This window comes from Mytilus californianus, unplaced genomic scaffold (genome assembly GCF_021869535.1).
Source record: "Mytilus californianus isolate M0D057914Y unplaced genomic scaffold, xbMytCali1.0.p SCAF_2, whole genome shotgun sequence".
NCBI classification, from domain to species: Eukaryota; Metazoa; Mollusca; class Bivalvia; order Mytilida; family Mytilidae; genus Mytilus; species Mytilus californianus.
The window spans coordinates 6,263,482-6,284,908 of record NW_026262668.1 but is presented as its reverse complement, the minus strand read 5'-3'; the positions used below and the strand labels follow the sequence as shown (position 1 = coordinate 6,284,908).

The window sequence follows — 21,427 nt, the reverse complement described above, 5'->3', positions numbered from 1 at the left end:
TAAAAAACGCCGCCTTACCTGAACTACACGCACTACTGCTCCATCGATGTCATTTAACATACCGGAAATAAAGGATACGCAAGCGCGCAAGTAAAATAAAAGATGGAGGTTGTTTACACTTGATACGGGTTTCTCCCAGAGGATTCAGGAAAAGTTTACAATGGGAAATACGACAGTTGTTGCTTCTGGTGTCAAACAGCAGGCTGATGCTGGGGCAAAAGAACTCTATAATCTTGTTGACTTAAAGGGAGGTGGGGAACTTGTTGAGTTAATGAAAAGAGCCAGGTGGACCAAAAATTTTAAGGAGATTGATGACAAAATTGCTGAAGTGAAAAACTTTCTTTATGATGAGGGTCGAGGAAAGAAAATACCAATAGTTGACTTAGTCATGATGAGAAGCCAAGAGAGAGATAGTCGCAAACCAAAAATAGGGAAAGATAAACGTTTAAAAGAGAGGGACCTGGCTCTAATTGATATGAACTTTCCAGATGCAGAAGCTAATTATTTTAGAAATAAACCAGGTAAAAAATCGATACATTGATTAGAACACGGTATATGTTGTAGGCTAATTATGTGCACCAAAGGTACTGAGGTAATGACACATCCATTGTACTTTATAATTTTATAAAAGGAGTTTGGCCATGCAAATTTAGATATAAACTCAACACTTTTGTTGACTGTTGCTTATTTTGAGAATGATGACAGCTTAAAAAGTATGATATTTTATGAATCCGAGTCCGTTCTCCCTGATTCGTGTTCGCCCTAGTACCTGTTCGCCCTAATACCTGTTCGCCCTAATACCTGTTCGCCCTGGGTCCGTTTGCCCTTATTCCTGTTCGCACTGAGTCCGTTCGCCTTGTTTTCTATTTTATTTTGTTGTATTGTATAATATAAATTATTTGAATTAATTATGTTAAAGTTTGTTGAAAATTACGCCAAAATATTGATGTTGTACAAAATGTATTGATGCTACCAGATAATTATTTTTCTTTTGATTTGCATTGACTATTCTTGCCAGAATATTCATCATGTTGAATGTGGACAATATTTTGAAGAAGAAGAAGTGTTCAGGAACTGGAGACCAAGTTATCTGTATAAATTTATCTTTTTTGAAACCTTGTAACAATTTCAAAACAATCCAAACAGGTATAACAAGATCCAACTCACTAAACACCTTGAGATCAAAGAAGCCAAGCGGCGAAAACAATTTCCCTTTATTGTCTGACAATTCTTACATCATTGTTTTAACTAATTCCAAGCTGACTTGTTTATTTAAAAAAAAAACAATTTCATTATTAATCCATCAAAAACAATAACTACAACAATCAGAGAGATCAAAGACATCGTAATCATATCTAATCAGCATTCTAAATTACAAAACTTAGAATTTTTGGAATACTAAGGCTTTTCTACCTCAGAAATATATTACCTTAACTGTATTTGGCAAAACTTTTAGGAATTTTGGGTCCTCAATGCTCTTCAACTTCATACTTAATTTGGCCTTATTAACTTTTTTGATTCGGGCGTCAATGAGTCTTTTGTAGACGAAACGTGTGTCTGGCGTACAAAATTTCAATCTTGGTATCTATGATGAGTTTATTTACAATCAACAGTCATTAAAAGTAATTCTGAATAAAAACAAACATGACAAATGTAACAATGACAATGAATGAAGCCAATTAGTCTGATTAATGCTTCAAAACAAAAACTTTTTTTTTAACATGTTTAAATTTCAATGTTTATTCATGAATTTGGAGATATACATTTTTAATATTTACCATTTAAATATCTGAATAAGATTACAAAACTTTAAATGAAACCATTAATATTAATTTTTTTATAAGAAATAGGGCGAATGGACCCAGGGCGAACGGACTCAGGGCGAAATGACCCAGGGCGAACATGTAATTAGGGCGAACGGACCTGATACCATATTTTATAAGTTTGTCCTCAAATTGCCTGTTTACACACATTTGTAAGGTCTACTTCTTTCTGAAAAAACATTGGTCACACAAAACTTAAAATTTAGGCAAAAAATAGTCAATTTGTATCTGTTAGATATTTTCGATTATTGTCATCATATTTTTATTTATGTTACTGAAGTTAAATTTCAAAGAATTTTAGGGCCAATATGGACCCTTTGTGAACCTACTCCTTTATTTAATATAAAAGACTTCAGCAGCAAAAGCTCTGTGTTCATTTTATGGTATTCTGCATTTGTACAATTTACATTGTATGCTATCATGGCTATTAAATCGTGCACTTCATTTTTAGAAACACTGTAGATTGTGTAGGACCTGTTGTGTCTCATTTTGTTTTAAAGAAAAAAACAGTAGTAAAAAGCAAAAAGACTCTTTCTGACATTTTATCAAAAAAAGCTTCTGAAGTAATTATAGTTATAATTTTCCTGATGAAAATTATCTATTTCGATTCTGCTATTGTTTTTTTTTTCCCAAAATATAGCATGGATATAGATAATCAGGATACAATTTGTAACTGTTGCAACAGGAACCAGTCAATGAATATTGGTAACTAAAGATTAAGTAGGGGACAGACAATCCCCAGTAATTTGAAACTTACTATCACTATAGTCTATGATAAATTGATAGTGGACAAGTATGCTAGAAAAATCTTAAAATCAGATAAGTAAGATGGTTGTCTCAATGAAAAATTTCATTCAACATAGATGTATTGTGACAGCTAGCTATTTAGACTGATTAGTATTTTTTTACCTATCGTGTGATTCTTTCCCATTAATTTCAGACTATATATGTTACATGTATCTTTTCATTATCGTAACTGTTAGTGAGATACAAGTTTTAATTTTATCACAAAATATATGAAAGGATAGGATTTTCAGGATCCATGTGTGCAATACATACAATTTACATATTTTAGAATTGTTTGGAAAATTGTGTCTGTTCTAATACTCTTCTGTTATTTTATCATATTTACATCTTATTATCTAAAATATGTTTATAAAAATTTACTTAGAACAAACAATTCCACATAACCTTCTTGTACTTTAGAAAATAATAATTTTACAATATTCAATGACATACAATGTAAAATATATTCAAGCAAAATTGAATGAAGTATAAACAGTGACAGAAGTGTTTCCTTAAAGTTAGTGATTGTTCTGTGAAACACCTTAAAGTTAGTGATTGTTCTGTGAAACAATTAAAACAATTGTAAAAAAAAGCATACATACATGTACATTGTACATGCGTAGTGAGGTAAATTTCTGTAAGTTAAGGTTATGATGAAATATAATGAAACATACATTCAAAATTTCAGATTTATTATCCTCTATAAACCAAAACTTTATATCATAATCAAAAAGAATTAAAAAAAATAGTCATATAAGCTGAAATTTTATTAAAAAACAAATTGTAAGGAAAAAAATTGCATAACCAGTTCAATAGCTAAAGATAATTTCTTCATTCTGTTGTAAATTGACTGGAATATCAATAAACAGATACGGTAAATTGTTTATATTTGGGGAGTTTTAATTTTGCCATTTCTAGAACCAAATCTTTGTGCAATGTTATTTGTCACATTTTTCTTGTCCATAATTCTGAATATCCTAATTAAAGAATAGTGACAATACAGACATCATGTGACGAGTTTACTGTGTTATATGTATATTTATATGTTGTTTGTACTGTAGTGGATTTTCTGTAATTTCTTCACTTGATTTGTAGCTGACACCAATTTGCCAGGTAAGATTTCTGTTGCATAGTGCAAGTTGTCTCCCTTTAAGATGATTTCTAATATGATTCATGATGGTATAATGCACATTAAATTTCCAATATTTGAATTTTTATTTCTTTACAAATGTGGTGACTGCACTATCAACTCTAACTGAATCATCAGGGGAGAAAGTTAATCACCGTTCTATTCTGGAAGCAAAAATTCTGTGCTGTTATTTTAAGACATCAAGGATAGCAAATGTTCCAAAAAATCAATGCACTCAGATAACTTTATGGAATGGAAAAGTAGTTTTATTGCAGTTGCATAGTTATTTTTTTAGAATCTTCTGCTGTTAATATTTAGTCATGAATAAATGCAGTAAAGTAATTTCTTCCTGTACATGTTCATTGCAGGATTGACTCTCCTTTCAAATATTTTTGAATTGATTTATGAAAGAAAAATTCTTTTGATAAATGTGATAATTGTGTATTGTATAACTGCTAGCTTAATTTTGGGTCACTCTCATTTGACCTTTTATTTGTTTTTTGATAAGAATATGAATTTTGTGATTTGCTCCCAAATGGAAGTGACTTCAAAGGCACATTTCAAAGAGTACACCATTAACGTAGTGTGATATAAGGTTCATCAACTTAAGCCAATTTAAGTACACATTGTACAAAGCTAACTTTGTCATAGTCTATAATACTACCATACCCATACAATGTACAGAGAAAAAGTAGTTTGTTGGCAAGAAATTTCTTCATTTGTATAGCAATGTATAAGTATAAAACAAATAGGCTAAGATTTTCAATAACAAAATATACATTTGTTAAAAAAGAACATGTCTACTCTAGGCTAAGATATTCAATAGCAAAATAAACATTTGTTTAAAAAGAACATGTCTACTCTAGGCTAAGATATTCAATAGCAAAGTATACCTTCTTAAATAGACATTTGTTAGAAAAAGGAATATGTGATATTGCATCATTAGGGCTAGCAGTAATATTAGCTTTAAATCAGCTGTTGTGAATTTAATCCATGCTTTTAATATGTTGAATATACCTTTTATTTTGTATCTAGTGATGGCATGGCATTGAATGTTCCACTTAAATGTTTACTTTCCTCATTGTAAAGTTTGTATGTGTTGCAGTAAATCACCTTGTATGTGAAGTTTTATGAATAATGTCTGTATACACACGTCACCTTTTTGTGTATAATTTTATGTTATTCATCCTTTTGCGTGGCATAGAGCTGACTCTCTGGTTTGTCCTCAAACTTCCAGAGTTACATTAACAGGTGCAGAAGAAGATTATTGTCAGGTTACAATTTTTTAAAGACATGGGGATTATAGTTGTATGTATGGCACTAAAAGTATGTTATTTGTGTTTTTGGAAGCTGGCATTTAATGTTTACAGTAACATGGATTTAAAATTGTTTGGGGCTGCTGACTTGAATTCATGTACCATTATGTTGATAGCAATCATTAGAAGTTGGTCTATTGAAATTTGAAAGATTAAGAAACAAAAGGAAATCTATTTAACAATTATTTATATTTTCTTTTGAGTTGCTCAAGGGTGTAGATTTTTTGTTTTTAGGAGTTTCATCTGTTTAAATCTTCTACAAAGAAGATTTCTATTTGTAGGTTTGCTGAAGATGTAATATTTAACATGTTTAAGGAAAAATAATATGATTTGAAATTTTGAAAAATAGTAAGGTTTCATTGATACAAGGTTTCTGTATTAATTTTAATCAAATACTATACAACTTTAAATTTAGTCTGTGAATAATTATTCCTGATGTAAAATCGTCCTCTTGTATTATATCACATGTAAATATAATTTCTATATAAATCTAAACGTCTATTTCAAGTTGGAACTTTTTTGTCCAAATTTTATCCTGTGTTTTTAATAAGATTATGATTAAATTGCTTTTTTCAGATCGTAAATACCGTGTAGAATGCTGGGATATCAACCAAAGAGGTACCGTTGGTGAAAACATCCTCCATATGTGTGTATTACTGTCAACAGCTATTCATGCAGATCTTGCCAAAAGATTAATTAAGGCCTATCCTAAATTACTGAATGATATCTACCTTAAGGATGAGTACTATGGTATGTCTGAAATAGATCAAAACTCACAGTCTTTTAAATGAAACTGGAAAAGTTATGTGTCAAGGCCTATTTCCAAGATGATAAATCATTAACATTTGCACATGAAACTTTGTTATACAGTGAAACCTTTCTGAACTGTACTGTTTTATAAACTTAAAACATTCATCTAACAAAATGCAAGAGAATAACCAATGTATTAAAGAAAATGTTCATTTATTCATGTTCTGCATTTTGACAGAAGTTGAAAGTCTTTAACGATAAACTGAAAAAGAACCAACGTCTTTCATTAAGCTCAAGACAGCCCTTAGTCACTATAACTTAGTTGTTGTCCTACATGATACTGTTTGATATTGATCAATAAGCATTGCAGATCTTATTTAAGAATTTTATGTTAGAGAAATCAATAAACTGCATATTAAACTGGAGTAATGGGCCAAAAATGCTATCATGCATTGTCTGACAAATGACTATGATCATAAACACTACAAAAAAAGACAATCCCTGGACATCATGATGAACTTTGTAGGAAAACTTGACAAAGAAAACTTAGGGCAGTTGGTTTATATCAGTGACAGTTCAGTTCTACAGTTCCTTGAAGTGATACAGTATACATAAATTATAGGGACACTAGGGTCAACAACTTTGTTAAATTTCAAGTTTATAAATCTGAATTAAGATATTCACATTTGAATATCAAAGAAATTGGATAGAAAACTAATAATATTCATGCTTAGTGTACAAATATTGAACATATGGTTTCTTCATGACATGTGTTTTAATATTTTGTTCAGGTAATATTAGTGTTCAGCATTTAGATCCAGATGGTTTTTCCCATGGTTATTTTAAGTTGGGTAATAAGCTTCCAAAATTAAACATAATAGGTCAACAACATTTGGTATATGGATTTGATATATGATATGGTATATGCTATGGCACTATCACCTACCTGGTTCATGTATGCACCTGAGTCTTAAGGAAATATAAGGCTCCGTTCTATCATGCCTCAGTGAATTTGAAATTTTTTCATTGTTCAAATGTTAAGTAAAACTATTTATACATTTGTAGGTGAGAGTGCTTTACATTTTGCCATTGTAAATGAAGATCCTGCAATGGTTAAATTTTTATTGGATCATGGGGCTGATTATCATCAGAGAGCCACAGGAAATTTCTTCACCCCGGACGATCAGAAGGAATCTAGGACAGATTCACTAGAACATGAATGGGTGGACTTGTGTGAGAAAACTGATTATGTAGGGTAAGGTTAAGCTGTCTATAGGTAGTATCTTGAACTTGTATTAGAGCTTGGGAATTCTTTAGGTATAGTCAAGAACCCTATTATTAGATATAAGGGGAACATTTCAATGAACTTTTTACTGCAAAAGACATGTACTTTCGTAATCAGCAATTGGTTTTCACATGGATGCACATACATTGAATAAGAAACTTTTGGCAGGTTATTCTCAGAAATTACAAAGCATAATTTTGTGATATTTTGTACCAAATTGCATAAAGGTATGCTATACCATGTGACACTTTTTCAGATCATTCACTACTATGTCTGATACATTTGTGTTCTTTACATTGGTGAATATATATACAAAATTGTTTTTGCATTCCCCTCGATTTTTTACATTTGATACCAGTTGACCAGCTCATGGTACATCTTGTCTGACTTTCATTTGCATTCAAATAAATAAAATGAATTTTTGTTTATTTTTATTAGCCATGTATATTATGGAGAATATCCCTTGAGTTTTGCTGCCTCTCTTGGACAGGAAGAATGTGTTCGTCTGCTTTTAGCAAAGGGAGCTAACCCTAATCTCCAGGATACCAATGGCAACACAGTTATGCACATGTTGGTTATCCATGATAAAAAGGTGGGTGAACACATTCTTTTAAATGCAAGAATGAAATTATTATTAATAGAACATTCAACATTAATTACATGGTGCATTTATAACTTTATATTTTGTATCGTACATTCAGTTCCTGAAATAAATTTGGGAAACATTACTTAACTAGAAAATTGTGGTATCTTGTCTATCTGCCTTTTTCCTGTCTTTCACACAAGTTTGTCAATGCAAAAAACCCTACAGTTCACATATGAATGAAATTATTTTTGGCAGAATTTCTTCACACATTGTGTAATTGTTCACTCAATATTATTAGCTATTTCTTAAAGATTGATTTTTAGGATATCTGAAGTGGACATTTCCTCTGTAACAATTAGGGCAGTTTGTCAATGCAATAACTTCTACAGTTTACATAGGAATGGCTTAAGACTTGACAGAATATCTTTCAGATAAGTTTGATTTTTGAGGTTTTCCATTTTGAAACATTACTTCTTTATTTTTTTACATCCATCTTGTTTACTTTGGAAAGGAACGAAAATATGATAGAATAACATCCTACCATTTATATTTGTTCACTATACATATTATTTCTTGATCAGATTCACATTTGGGGTTTCCCATAGGAAATCATGGATTTTGTCATCTACATAAATGGAGAAGTTGTCAGTACAATCTTTTAGGGTTTGCATTAAGTTGATTAAAATTAAGTTATTGATTTGCTTCATCACATATGAAGTTTTCTGCAAATCAGATAATTTTTTCATAGTTAAGTGTCATTTGTTTTTAAGACTTGAGGAAATTGAGAGACGCATGGTTTTATTTAATTTTAATTTACTTAATTATTCAACCCCAAATTGTTGTTGTACTTACAAAAAAAGGTAAATGAATTTAAGTGAATATATGTTTCAAACTGAATTATTTCCATGCAATATTAGAGACTAATGATGTTAATTGAAATAAAAGTTTAAATGGCTTACAATCTGCTGTGTATTTGTTATCTGTCTGCGAAAAATGGAATGAAGCTTGCTGTCTTTATGTTGTCACATGGTAATTTGTGCCCTTTTTATGATGGTATTTTTATGGTATTCAGGCTATTGAAATTTATGAAATTTCATTTTTTCTGTTGTTGGGTCTGTTTCAAAGCTTAGATAATTAGAAAGTATACTTTTAAAATGAAAGAAAAACACTGAATGGCTATTTTTTAAAATTTTCAAAATAAATACTCAAGTATATAATTCTGAAAAATCGAAAAGTATTAGAATAATTTGTAAAGGTAGGATAAAAATCTTAATTATTGTCATTGATATTTAATACAAAATAATTGATTTTTCCAATAATAGAATTCACAATTGAACGGACAAGAGGTTTGATCCTTTGGCACATACTTGAAAAGTCAGATTTTGATGTTGTTGTTTGAATTTTGATTAATTTTTTAACAGCTTTGTAACTTATTGTGTCAATGTAAACACCGATTAATGATCATTTGGAGCAAAATATTTTATCACAAATATTATATATGCACATTTAAATAGATAAGAAAAATTCACATGACTGCACAGAATATATATTTTTTACTTGTTCATGTTTAGGTTGCACATTTCAAAAATTTGAGAGAATGTATTCATTTTCCTCATTGATGAATAGTAGGTTCACATCTCCTTTTATTCATACATGTGTGTTATAAAGGACCTGATCCTCTACTTAAGAATATATTATTTGATTTACTATGTTATATAACTTTGCTAAGAAAAACCTTCAAGAATTAGGAATGAGGGATGTAAAACTATATGTAATCAGAGAAAAGATAGAGAAGATCATGTAAACCTTCATACAATTTTAATGGCCATCATCATAATGCTTACTTTAAAAAATAAGGTGATGTGGTATGGTTGCCAATGAGATAACTATCCTCCAGAGACCAAACGAAGATTATGAAAACAACTATAGGTCACTCTGACCTTCAACAATGAGAAAAAGCAATATCACTCCAGATAGCCAGCTATGAATGGCCCTTGCATGACAAAATGCCAAACAAATCAAAAGAGAAAACCCAATGGCTGATTTATGCTAAAAGTAAAAACTATAAATGAAAAACAAATATGGCAGACAGCAAGTAATGACAACAACTGAAATACAGACTCTTAATTAATGTTGCAGGGTTAAACATGTTGTGAGCACTCAACCTTCCCCTTTATATCTGGGATAGAAACTTCACAGTCCAACACAAGAACAAACTGTAAAAATGAGTGGGTAAGGGTTTGACCCAAAAGATAGTTTTCATTAATTCTCCATTGATAAATTAAGAAATTATACAGAAACTAATGTTCCAACTCCTAGACAAAGTTGATCTTATATGAATTTGGCTATTATTTATATTTTACTTTTGGTCATATAGCTTTTCACATATTTAGGTATTTTTATGTCCTTGGCTTTCACGTGTTTGTGTTTGAGCATGCCTGATGAAGGTTAATCCAGAAATAAGCTTTGGAGTTTGGACCCACAAAATTTATAATTTGATTACTGGTTATTATTACAACACAATGTTGGTTATATCCTGTTATAAGTATAGTATTACTTAAATCAAGTCAAGTTACTTTTGTTTGTTGATTCTTATCCTTTTTGTAAATCAAAGTTTTTGCATATAGGAAATAAAGGACAATTAAATTTTTGCCTGGATGTTTTTAAGGCTTTTGGTTTTTTCTTTAAAAATTTTCATACCCTTTGTTACATCAACTGTTTAATTCAATTGTTTAGGCTTTCCATTTCACAAATTATGTTTTATAAGTAATTACATATATATTAAAGCCAAGACTTCTCTTACATCAAGGTCCTTTTGTAACTTTTAATAATGGATCCTTTACTTATATATGTTATAGTGAATTTTTGTAAAACCCCTGAAATTGTTAGGAATTTTATAAAACCACTGAAAATATTGCATGGGATTTTGTGAAATCCTAAATTACAAGTTTAAACTTAATATCTGAAATGTATTTGTCTTGATATACATGATATAGATAGACCATTTAAATATATTTATTTAATCGACATTGCTGGTTTAAACTATTTTATAGTGTCTATGAATAAAAGGCATATGTACAGATATAAATACTACAATTTATTTATTTTTGCATGATAAGTTTGAGTGGCACACCTATTCTTTTACATCTCCAAATTGAAGATCTTCATACCGTGATATTATTTATAATATGGATCAGAATTTGCTTTTCATTTCTTTTAAATTTAAATGGAGAATATACATGTATAGAAAATACTTCAACCCTATGTGATAGCATGGATGTATGTCACAGTATCTAAGACGTGACCAAATCAGGTGTGGCATGAAATAAGGTCATGGTGACCTACTTTTGTTTGATTGGTAACCTATCAATGGAAATGCCAATCCAATACAAAATATATTTTACATACTATCTGTTGTCTTTTTCTATTTTTTGTGGATATACATCACTTTTTATGTGTAGCATATTTAATAAAACAACACTTAAATGATTTTTATTTCCTTTTTAATGATCATGAAAAATCTTACGATGATAATATTTGACTCATTTCCAGAGTTTGAGTCATAATAATGTGTTTGGGTAGGCTGACATGTCTTCCTGTGGACTTTTACCATGTGAACAAGCAATTTAATATCACGGCTCATCGTGTCGGTCTAGCACAAGTCAGGGTTCATATTCACATTACATTAATATATTCTTGTCATGATATGCAGGGTTTGAAATAAGCAGGGGCCCACTCGTCAATGGCCCCTAAAATTTGGTGTGGGCTACTTAAATTTCTGCTTTTCTTGTATAGGACTATATACGTGGGCTACACATTAAAAGCTGTGGGCTACCATGCCAAAATTTTAACTTCAATCCCTGATATGCCTTTAATACTTACCACTGGAAGACAGAGCCTGAACCATGCAATTTCTTACTCCTTGCATGTGTTTTCTCCTCTTACGAAGGTAATCAATTCAATGTACTGCCTTTATCTTTTATTTAAAAAGAAGGTAATTTCTTTTATACTTTTCAGCAATTACAGACTGAAGCACAAAACAAAAGCTTACTTTCGAGCAAGGTAGCGATATGAGCTTGTTTTGTCTTTTTTGTGGGTCTTTATCAATATGTGTTCCACAATTTTCTCCTATGTGTCCTGTTTCCATATACATGTATTACATTTTACCCCAGTTAATTAAAACTGCAAACCTTGTATTAATTAGATGAGACAACATAACCCAAACTTGTTCAGTTTGCTTGTACTGCTGTAGGATTTTGTCTTTTTTCAATAAATTGTTTAAACAAAAAGATTGATTATTTAACAAATTCCCTGAATTAAATCTGTGAATCTGTAAAAAAAACTTAATTATTTCAGTAATTTTGTAAAATCCCTCGTTAAATTCAGGGATTTTATAAATTCACTATTCAGTTCAGTGAATTTACAAAACTCCTGAAATTTTAAGGAATTTTACAAAATCTCTGATTTTACAAATTCACTCACATATATACCACAATAACAATTTGTCTTTATACATGTAGTAATTTTATGCACTCTCAGTTAATACTTGATATACATTTAAAATTTTGAATTAGCCATTTTTCCCCTAGTATTTGTAAGTTTTAATCAAGCTCTTTAAAATCTTATATAGTTTTATGTATACTTACATTTAAAATGGAATTCTCTATTTAGTCTAGTGGTGCACCTTTAACGGTAGGTTACAAGATTACAAGAGTGTGCTCTCATGTGTATATCTTTGCCAAAGAATTATAAGCAGATATTTTTTTATGGTGATTTTGAAATGGACATAATCCAACATTATACTTTTTTTCTGCAACTGGTCTTGTTGATTTAGTAAAAGACATGGCCGTTAAATTACAATGAGGATGAGGAGGTATTTTTAAAAGAAAATTATAAGATAAAATACAAGAAAGAACATTGTCAGTTATTTTACAGAAAAAGAGTTTAATAACCTATTTTCACCATGAAAGAATTTTATAGTTTGTTCTTTTCCTATCAAAACAATCATACCAAGTTTGATATCATTCCAATAAGGATCTTTTTTCAGAAGATGGTTTCCTTGAAATGACTAGTATGTGCAGAAATCAATTTATTTATTTGCCTTCGAAGTTAAGTTGTTATAATATTTCCTAGTCTTGAATAAAGCAATCTTAAGTTATAGAGATTTCAAGGAAAGTCCATTTTTTCAACCATTCCTTTTATCAAAATTAAATCACAATAGACCTGTTGCAAAAGGGTTGTAAAATGTTGGAGCATTTCAAGTCTTATATTTTTTTTCTTTCAAATATCCACAACAAAAAATTACTAGTTTGGCAAAAAGAAAAGATGTTTGATATTTACTGGTTAAAAATAGATCCTCAGTATATCATTGAGGACCTGGGTTTTTAAGTTATAATTATTTTCAGCGATATCTTCAAAACTGTTAATGAGTTTAAAAAATTCGTCAGTATTAGGATAAATTTTTTCGCAGACAATAAAAGTATGAAAATCGTATAATTGTACTAGTAATTTTGGTGTTGTAATTATTGTATACTTCCAATAATGATATAACATCTTTAATTGCAACTTGCTTGGATTACAGCATGCACAGAAGAAGGTTAGCAGACAATATTTTTATGTCACTTATGCACTTATCAAATTTCTTTGAGCATGTGAAAATGTTTCTTTAAAAACTAGGTGTATTTTATTGAATGAAACACCATGTCATCCTAGAGTGACAAGTTCAAAATTACAATAGAAAACTTAGTAGACTTATGAAAGACTAATCAGATGTATGATGAATACCAATGAAATTACTGTGTACTTTGGACAAGTTCACTCATAAGGACTAAGTTTTCTTTTGTCTGTAGATCAAAAATTGAAAGTTGAACAAGTATGATATTCAGTATGTATGTGTTTCTGAACACGTTAATTGATAAGTGCATAGTATGTGTGTAATTATATGACATATATGTGTGTCATGCCTAGCTATGTTACAAGGTGATGGTAATCACTAATGTGGCCATGAATCAGATCACATTATGTATTATTGCTTTGCTTGGTTAACAGAAATATGTATACTATCTTGCTAGAATATTATTTCATATTTATGTTTTTTGTTTTACCAAAAAATATCGAGCTCAATTTTATTTGTGTACTGCATGTTTTTGTGTTATATATCTGTTGTTGTCTGAAAAGATAGGGATGTTACTGATATTATCTGAATTCAGGGATATGCAGTCAGCTATTCTCTTTTTTTTTTTTTTAAATTTTGTAATGTAAATTAAATATATCATGATTGGTTAATTGATTGTTTTTCTGTAGCTCAACTCACAATATTTAATTGTTATGTGTTAATACAGTTAAACCTGTCCATGTAAGTGGTTGTCTTAGTATAAAGGTCTCCTTCCGGTTGTCTTAGTTATAAACGTCTCCTTCAGGTTGTCTTAGTTATAAACGTCTCCTTCCGGTTGTCTTAGTTATAAACGTCTCCTTCAGGTTGTCTTAGTTATAAACATCTCCTTCCGGTTGTCTTAGTTATAAACGTCTTCTTTCGGTTGTCTTAGTTATAAACGTCTCCTTCTGGTTGTCTTAGTTATAAACGTCTCCTTCGAGTTGTCTTAGTTATAAAGGTCTCCTTCCAGTTGTCTTAATTATAAACGTCTCCTTCCGGTTGTCTTAGTTTTAAACATCTCCTTCAGGTTGTCTTAGTTATAAACGTCTCCTTCCAGTTGTCTTAGTTATAAACGTCTCCTTCAGGTTGTCTTAGTTATAAATGTCTCCTTCCGGTTGTCTTAGTTATAAACGTCTTCTTCTGGTTGTCTTAGTTATAAACATCTCCTTCCGGTTGTCTTAGTTATAAACGTCTCCTTCGAGTTGTCATAGTTATAAAGGTCTCCTTCCGGTTGTCTTAATTATAAACGTCTCCTTCCAGTTGTCTTAGTTTTAAACATCTCCTTCAGGTTGTCTTAGTTATAAACGTCTCCTTCCAGTTGTCTTAGTTATAAACGTCTCCTTCCGGTTGTCTTAGTTATAAAGGTCTCCTTCTGGTTGTCTTAGTTATAAAGGTCTCCTTCAGGTTGTCTTAGTTGTAAAGGTCTCCTTCAGGTTGTCTTAGTTGTAAAGGTCTCCTTCAGGTTGTCTTAGTTATAAACCTCTCCTTCAGGTTGTCTTAGTTATAAAGGTCTCCTTCAGGTTGTCTTAGTTATAAAGGTCTCCTTCCGGTTGTCTTAGTTATAAACGTCTCCTTCCGGTTGTCTTAGTTATAAACGTCTCCTTCCGGTTGTCTTAGTTATAAACGTCTCCTTCGGATTGTCTTAGTTATAAACGTCTCCTTCCGGTTGTCTTAGTTATAAACGTCTCCTTCCGGTTTTCTTAGTTATAAACTTCTTCTTCAGGTTGTCTTAGTTGTAAAGGTATCCCTCAGGTTGTCTTAGTTATAAACGTCTCCTTCAGGTTGTCTTAGTTATAAAGGTCGCCTTCCGGTTGTCTTAGTTGTAAAGGTCTCCTTCCGGTTGTCTTAGTTATATATGTCTGCAGGTTGTCTTAGTTGTAAAGGTCTTCTTCACGTTGTCTTAGTTATAAACATCTCCTTCAGGTTGTCTTAGTTATAAACATCTCCTTCAGGTTGTCTTAGTTGTAAAGGTCTCCTTCGGGTTGTCTTAGTTGTAAAGGTCTCCTTCGAGTTGCTTAGTTGTAAAGGTCTCCTTTCGGGTTGTTTTAGTTGTAAAGGTCTCCTTCGGGTTGTCTTAGTTGTAAAGTTTCTCCTTACGGTTGTCTTAGTTGTTAAGGTCTCCTTCGGGTTGTCTTAGTTGTAAAGGTCTTCTTTGGGTTATCTTAGTTGTAAAGGTCTCCTTCGAGTTGCTTAGTTGTAAAGGTCTCCTTTCGGGTTGTTTTAGTTGTAAAGGTCTCCTTCGGGTTGTCTTAGTTGTAAAGTTTCTCCTTGCGGTTGTCTTAGTTGTTAAGGTCTCCTTGGAGTTGTCATAGTTGAAAAGGCCTCCTTCAGGTTGTCTTAGTTGTAAAGGTCTCCTTCGGGTTGTCTTAGTTGTAAAGGTCTTCTTCAGGTTGTCTTAGTTATAAAGGGCACCTTCAGATATGATTGGAAAACAAAACTTCATCAGAACTGTCAAAGAGAATAGATTTTTCCTTCAAATATGAAAGGGAGAATTGATTTCTCCTTCAAATAGGATAAGGAGACTAGACTTCTCCTCATATGATAGGGAGACTTAATTTCTTCTACAGATCGGATGAGGCTAGACTTCTCTTCAGGTTTGATAAGGAGACTTGATTCCTCCTTTATATTTGGTAGGGAAACTAAACTTCTCCTTCAGATACGATAGAGGAACTTAATTTCATGAGACTTTTGAAGGAGATTAAAAACAACACTAACTAAACATGTCAAGGAAACTGTATTTCTCCTTGTATGATTTGGAGACTACTTTTTCAACAGATAATACTGATATGTCAAGGAGACTGAATTTCTCTTTTTGAAGATTTGGAGACTATTTTATCCTTCTAAAATAATAGGGAGATGGAATTTCTTCCTTATACATGAAAGAAAAACTTAACAAAGTTCTTTGCAATAGAACACTGTATATCCTACTTGTTCTAGTTCTGATGGTTTGTAAATTTAATAAGAGGTTGTTTTTAGAGAAAACCAGAATGCTTTTATCATCAAATTTCCAAAAATAAACAGAAAACTGAAATTATAATTATAAGGGTAATAAGTTTGGACTGCAATGCAAGTATATATCACCCTTAAGACTTCCATGATGACAATCTGCTCATTGCATTGTGTTACTGAAATAATAAGTTCGATAATTAAATATTTAAGCCCCAAGATGATTCAAGGCCACCAATATATTTCAAGAGCGGAGCCTGTTGTTCAGTGGTTGTCGTTTGTTGGTGTGGTCCATAGGTGTTTCTCGTTTCTCTTTTTTTATATAGATTAGACCATTTGTTTTCCTGATTGAATTGTTTTACACTAATCATTTTGGAACCCTTTATAGCTTGCTGTTCGTAGTGAACCAAGGCTTTGTGTTGAAGGCCGTACTTTGACCTGTAATTGTTAACTTTTTATACATTGTGACTTGGATGGAGAGTTGACTCATTGGCACTCATACCACATCTTCTTATTTATATCAGTTGAGATTTTGGTATTAAATTACATGAGGCTGCTTTGAACTGCTTTAACTACTGGTATTTGGGGCCAAAGGTTTGGGTAATTTAATTGCTTCATTTATATTTGTACAATTTAAAATTCTATGCCCACTTACCTTTTTTTTTTGTTGTTGATGAATATGAATATATAGCTTTACTTATTTTAAAGCACTTTTTTGTAAGGTTTGAATCTAGCAACACACGAAAACTGTGTATTCACAATTTCTTTTAAGATAAATGTATTTACTACAGTAACATGTTAAAATCTTAATGCATTTGCTACCAATATTTATGTAACTTATTGATTCTCATAAAAAATGCATTTAAACTATAACAAAAAATACGTATATAGTTGTTAGAAAATATATAATATTTATGTAAAGTCAAATTTATTGGCTAATTGAAAAATGTAGTTTATGCTGATAGATAAGATATAAAGATAGAATACTCACAAACCTTAGTTATACTAATGTCAATTTTTTAAAGAATTAACAAAATTTATAAATATAGGATGTAAAAGTTTCATAATTATGTTCTTTTGCTAATTTCTGAATTTTGATTTTTTCCAGGAAATGTTTGACTTGTTACTAAATATGGGTGGAAAGCTTGATATAAAGAATAGACAAGGATTAACCCCCCTTACTTTGTCTGCAAAACTTCCAAGAAAAGAAGTAAGTTTTCAGATATAGTCAAGTGTTTTATTAACCGGATTTCCGAAGGAAATATCCGTTATTGATTTGGGGATGTACGGCAGGCGGGCGGGCGGGCGGCTGCCAAACAGTGTCTCCTCAATAACATGAAAACGCTTGGACAAATTTTTTCAAATTTAGATGTGTTGTTACCTGTGACTTAATGAAGGTCAAGTTCAATTTTCACGATTTTAGCTTTTCTCCTTCTTGAGTTATTGCTCTTTTTAATATCCAAAAGAGGTATTTTTAATGTGATTGAGTTATTTCTCTTTGAACAGAAATGGTTAATTATATATATAAAGTTTGATTACACTAACATGACTAATTTTCACCTGTTGATAGATAAGAGCATCTGGTAAATGTCTCACACAATTGTAATTGGATTGACTGATTTATTTGAAAATTTTCTGTTTTTTAAGTGTTGATGATTATAAGCTACATGTATATAGGACTGTATAAATAAAATTGGAAATTTACTGTTCATTATAAGACATTTTGAAGATAATTACAGATAAGTTTTATAGATTTTTAAAAGACATTATACCAATGAAAAATAAAATTTTGATTTTTTTTTTCTTTTCTTTGGTAAATTGTTTGAAGAATTTTGTGGTAGGTTTGTTTGTTATTATGTAAAAACTAATTTTCTGAATGCTATATATATTTTTTCTTTTCTTTGGTAAATTGTTTGAAGAATTTTGTGGTAGGTTTGTTTGTTATTCTGTAAAAACTAATTTTCTGAATGCTTTATATATTTTTTTGTTGAAGTAAACTCCTTTAAAAACTAAGCTTATATTGTTTATTAATAAACATATATTTAGATTTCTGATTTTGGGCCCAGTTTTCAATTTGGTCCAAATGGGGTCCACAGTTACAGGGCTCACACTACTTCAGAATCATAGGGAGAAGTGACTTCTCTTTTTGAAATTGAGAGGTAGAAGTGATGAGATTTGAAAGAGAAGTGCTTGTTCGCTCGCGGCGCTACAATGTTTGGTTTTTACTATAATACATTAAGGGCCATTTTTTATATTGTTCAATTTGAACTTGGGTAAACAATTAAAGTAACTGTTCAAATTTGATATGTTTAATTTTATCATATCTAGTTGTACAATCATATGCGTCCTCTTTTCAGAAAAAACAATTAAATATCTGGCACTAATAAAAAAGATTTTTTTTTATATCAAAAAGGAAAAGAAAATTGTTATATCAATTAAAAAACTTCTCTGTTGTCATGTTCATGAAACTGAGTATTTCTCATTAAAAAGATATATAAATTTAACAGTTAAGCTTGGACATAAAGAAAATAAATCGTTTATGCCTTGAATTTCTTTACTTTTAAATGAAAAATTGCTGTTTCATCGTCTTGGTAAAAATTGAATATTGCCGATGACGAAAGCGACTGGAAGCGAGTATCGTAAACCACAGGGCGACTTGTTTTCACTTTTGAGGGTCGGGCAAAGCGAAGTGACGGACAGGAAAGCGACTTCTTCGCCCTAGTCGCCTGGTAGCGTGAGCCCTGCAATTAAACTGTGTTTGACTTCAACATAAATTGAAAATATATAGGGTTCTTTGAAATGCTGAATCTAAACCTGTATTTATTTTCATTATTGATTAGATAATATCACATTGAGGTCCTTTTGTTTAATTTCATCAAAAATTGGGGTTCTTTGATATGCTGATTCTAACAATATTTTAGTGATTGCATCATATCTAATTTTAGAGTATTTAGTCATCACTGGTTGTTTATTATGATTATTAAGTCTCCCAAACGAAGTTTGGGAAGACTTATTGTTTTTGCTCAGTTCTTATTATTATTATTATTATTATTATTATTCTTCTTCTTCTTCTTCTTCTTCTTCCTCTTCCGCCGCTTTTAAATTTGAACTTGTCCGCACCCGTTCTCCAAAACCGCTTGTCAGATTAACTTAGGGTTTCACAATATGTTAGACTAACATGTCTAGTGGTGCAATCAGGGTTTTGTTTGTGCAATGGGGTTTATAAAGGGGTATTTTGAGGGGCAAAAAGAAAAGAGGGTTTTACTTTAGAACCCTATGGGATTTTATTTTTTTAAATTTTCAAATGATTATAAATTGAAAACCGTTTGTGATAGACACAATCTTTTTAATTGAAAATGTTCTAAATGATAAAGCCCATTAAATGAAATACAGGGTTAGTCCCCAGGGGCCACCCCCACCACCTGCCATTTAAGAAAGTTCTAATACCTTGAAAGTGGTCAAGATCCCCACCCCTAAACCATATATATTTTGGTTTGTTATGCTAAGATGGTTTGATTGATATACAGGGTTAGTCCCCTGGGGTCATCCCGACCCCCTGCCATTTGAGAAAGTTCTTATATCTTGTAAATGGTCGAGATCCCCACCCCTAAACCATATATATTCTGGTTTGTCATGATAAAGCACATCAAATGTAATACAGGGTTAGTCCCCAGGGGTCACCCCCACCCCCTGCCATTTAAGAAAGTTCTAATATCTTCTAAGTGGTCAAGATCCCCACCCCTAAACCATATATATTCTGGTTTGTCATGCTAAGATGGTTTGAATGATATACAGGGTTAGTCCCCAGGGGTCATCCCGACCCCCTGCCATTTGAGAAAGTTCTAATATCTTGTAAATGGTCGAGATCCCCACCCCTAAACCATATATATTCTGGTTTGTCATGATAAAGCACATCAAATGAAATACAGGGTTAGTCCCCAGGGGTCACCCCCACCCCCTGCCATTTAAGAAAGTTCCAATATCTTCTAAGTGGTCAAGATCCCCACCCCTAAACCATATATATTCTGGTTTGTTATGCGAAGATGGTTTGAATGATATACAGGGTTAGTCCCCAGGGGTCATCCCTACCCCCTGCCATTTGAGAAAGTTCTAATATCTTGTAAATGGTTGAGATCCCCACCCCTAAACCATATATATTCCTATTTGTCATGTCTCGAACATTTGAATTACGTATATGGTCAGTCCCCAGGGGTTCCCCCCACCCCCAATGTTCTAATATCTTGTAAATGGTTGAGATCCCCACCCCTAAACCATATATATTCCTGTTCGTCATGTAATGAACATTTGAATGACATATAGGGTCAGTCCCCAGGGGTTCCTCCCCACCCCTAATGTTCTAGTATCTTGTAAATGGTCGAGATCCCCACCCCTAAACCATATATATTCTGGTTTGTCATGCCAAGATGATTTGAATGATATACAAGGTTAGTCCCCAGGCATCACTTATGCATATAACTTTACTTGACCAAACCAATTTTCACTGGACGTTGCCCAATGTCAAGCGACCCTGGGAATTACGAATTATGGGAGCTTTGTTTGGGAGACTTCGTAACAGCATCCTGTTGCAATCATTTCTTGTTGATTATATGAATTTGAGTTATTATATGAATTTTGAGTTATTTCCCTTTAAACAGAAATGAGTATTTCATAAAAAATTTAATTCTTGGGGTTCTTTGATATGCTAATTCTTACAATATACTTAGATTTTGAATATTGAACCATAATAGGTAAATGTCTAATTTCAAATTTTTCAGTTCTTTGACTACATTCATTTTGGGTCAAAAACCTATGCTGTGTCAAATATTCAATCACAATCCAAATTCAGAACTGTTATACGCTTAAATGTTGTATCCATACTTGCTCAACTGTGCAGTGTTTGACCTCTGCAGGAAAATCCGGTTTGCTGTCACTCTGACAGCCTCTTGTTCTGTTTATCCCAATTTTAAATCTTATAGGAAATTTATTTTCAAGTATCCATAAGTATTAAATCCCCGTATTCTAGCTGCAAGAATGAATTGGACATACATGTCAATAGCACTGCAGCAAATTGTTGTTTTTGCTCATCATAAATGGAGTAAACTAAAGGTACTTGATATTTTGCATTTTGGATGAAAATATTCCAAGTGACCAAC

The 21,427-nt window shown here is 31.6% G+C and overlaps 1 protein-coding gene and 1 long non-coding RNA gene across 12 annotated transcripts in view; both read left to right on the top strand.

Moving 5' to 3' along the window:
• Positions 1–78: 78 nt before the first annotated feature.
• The window catches only part of LOC127729164 (transient receptor potential cation channel subfamily V member 5-like), a 46,887-nt gene continuing 25,538 nt past the window's right edge, over positions 79–21,427 (top strand). For 6 of the 11 annotated variants that reach the window (XR_007994534.1, XR_007994535.1, XM_052236843.1 and 3 more), the window contains exons 1-7: positions 79–521; positions 3,705–3,722; positions 5,631–5,804; positions 6,870–7,059; positions 7,528–7,681; positions 12,347–12,367; positions 17,383–17,484. Coding sequence is in view for 9 of the 11 variants with exons in the window: in XM_052236843.1 (XP_052092803.1) it covers positions 161–521; positions 3,705–3,722; positions 5,631–5,804; positions 6,870–7,059; positions 7,528–7,681; positions 12,347–12,367; positions 17,383–17,484 (1,020 nt within the window). In the remaining 2 variants the exon portion in view is untranslated. Of the gene's footprint in view, positions 522–3,704; positions 3,723–5,630; positions 5,805–6,869; positions 7,060–7,527; positions 7,682–12,346; positions 12,368–13,256; positions 13,272–17,382; positions 17,485–21,427 lie in introns of all 11 variants that reach the window. The other 5 variants (XM_052236844.1, XM_052236845.1, XM_052236838.1 and 2 more) reach the window with 4 other exon arrangements.
• LOC127729166 (uncharacterized) lies at positions 13,282–15,272 on the top strand. The gene is made up of 3 exons (XR_007994536.1): positions 13,282–14,199; positions 14,867–15,022; positions 15,252–15,272. It is a non-coding gene; the product is annotated as an uncharacterized LOC127729166 (long non-coding RNA).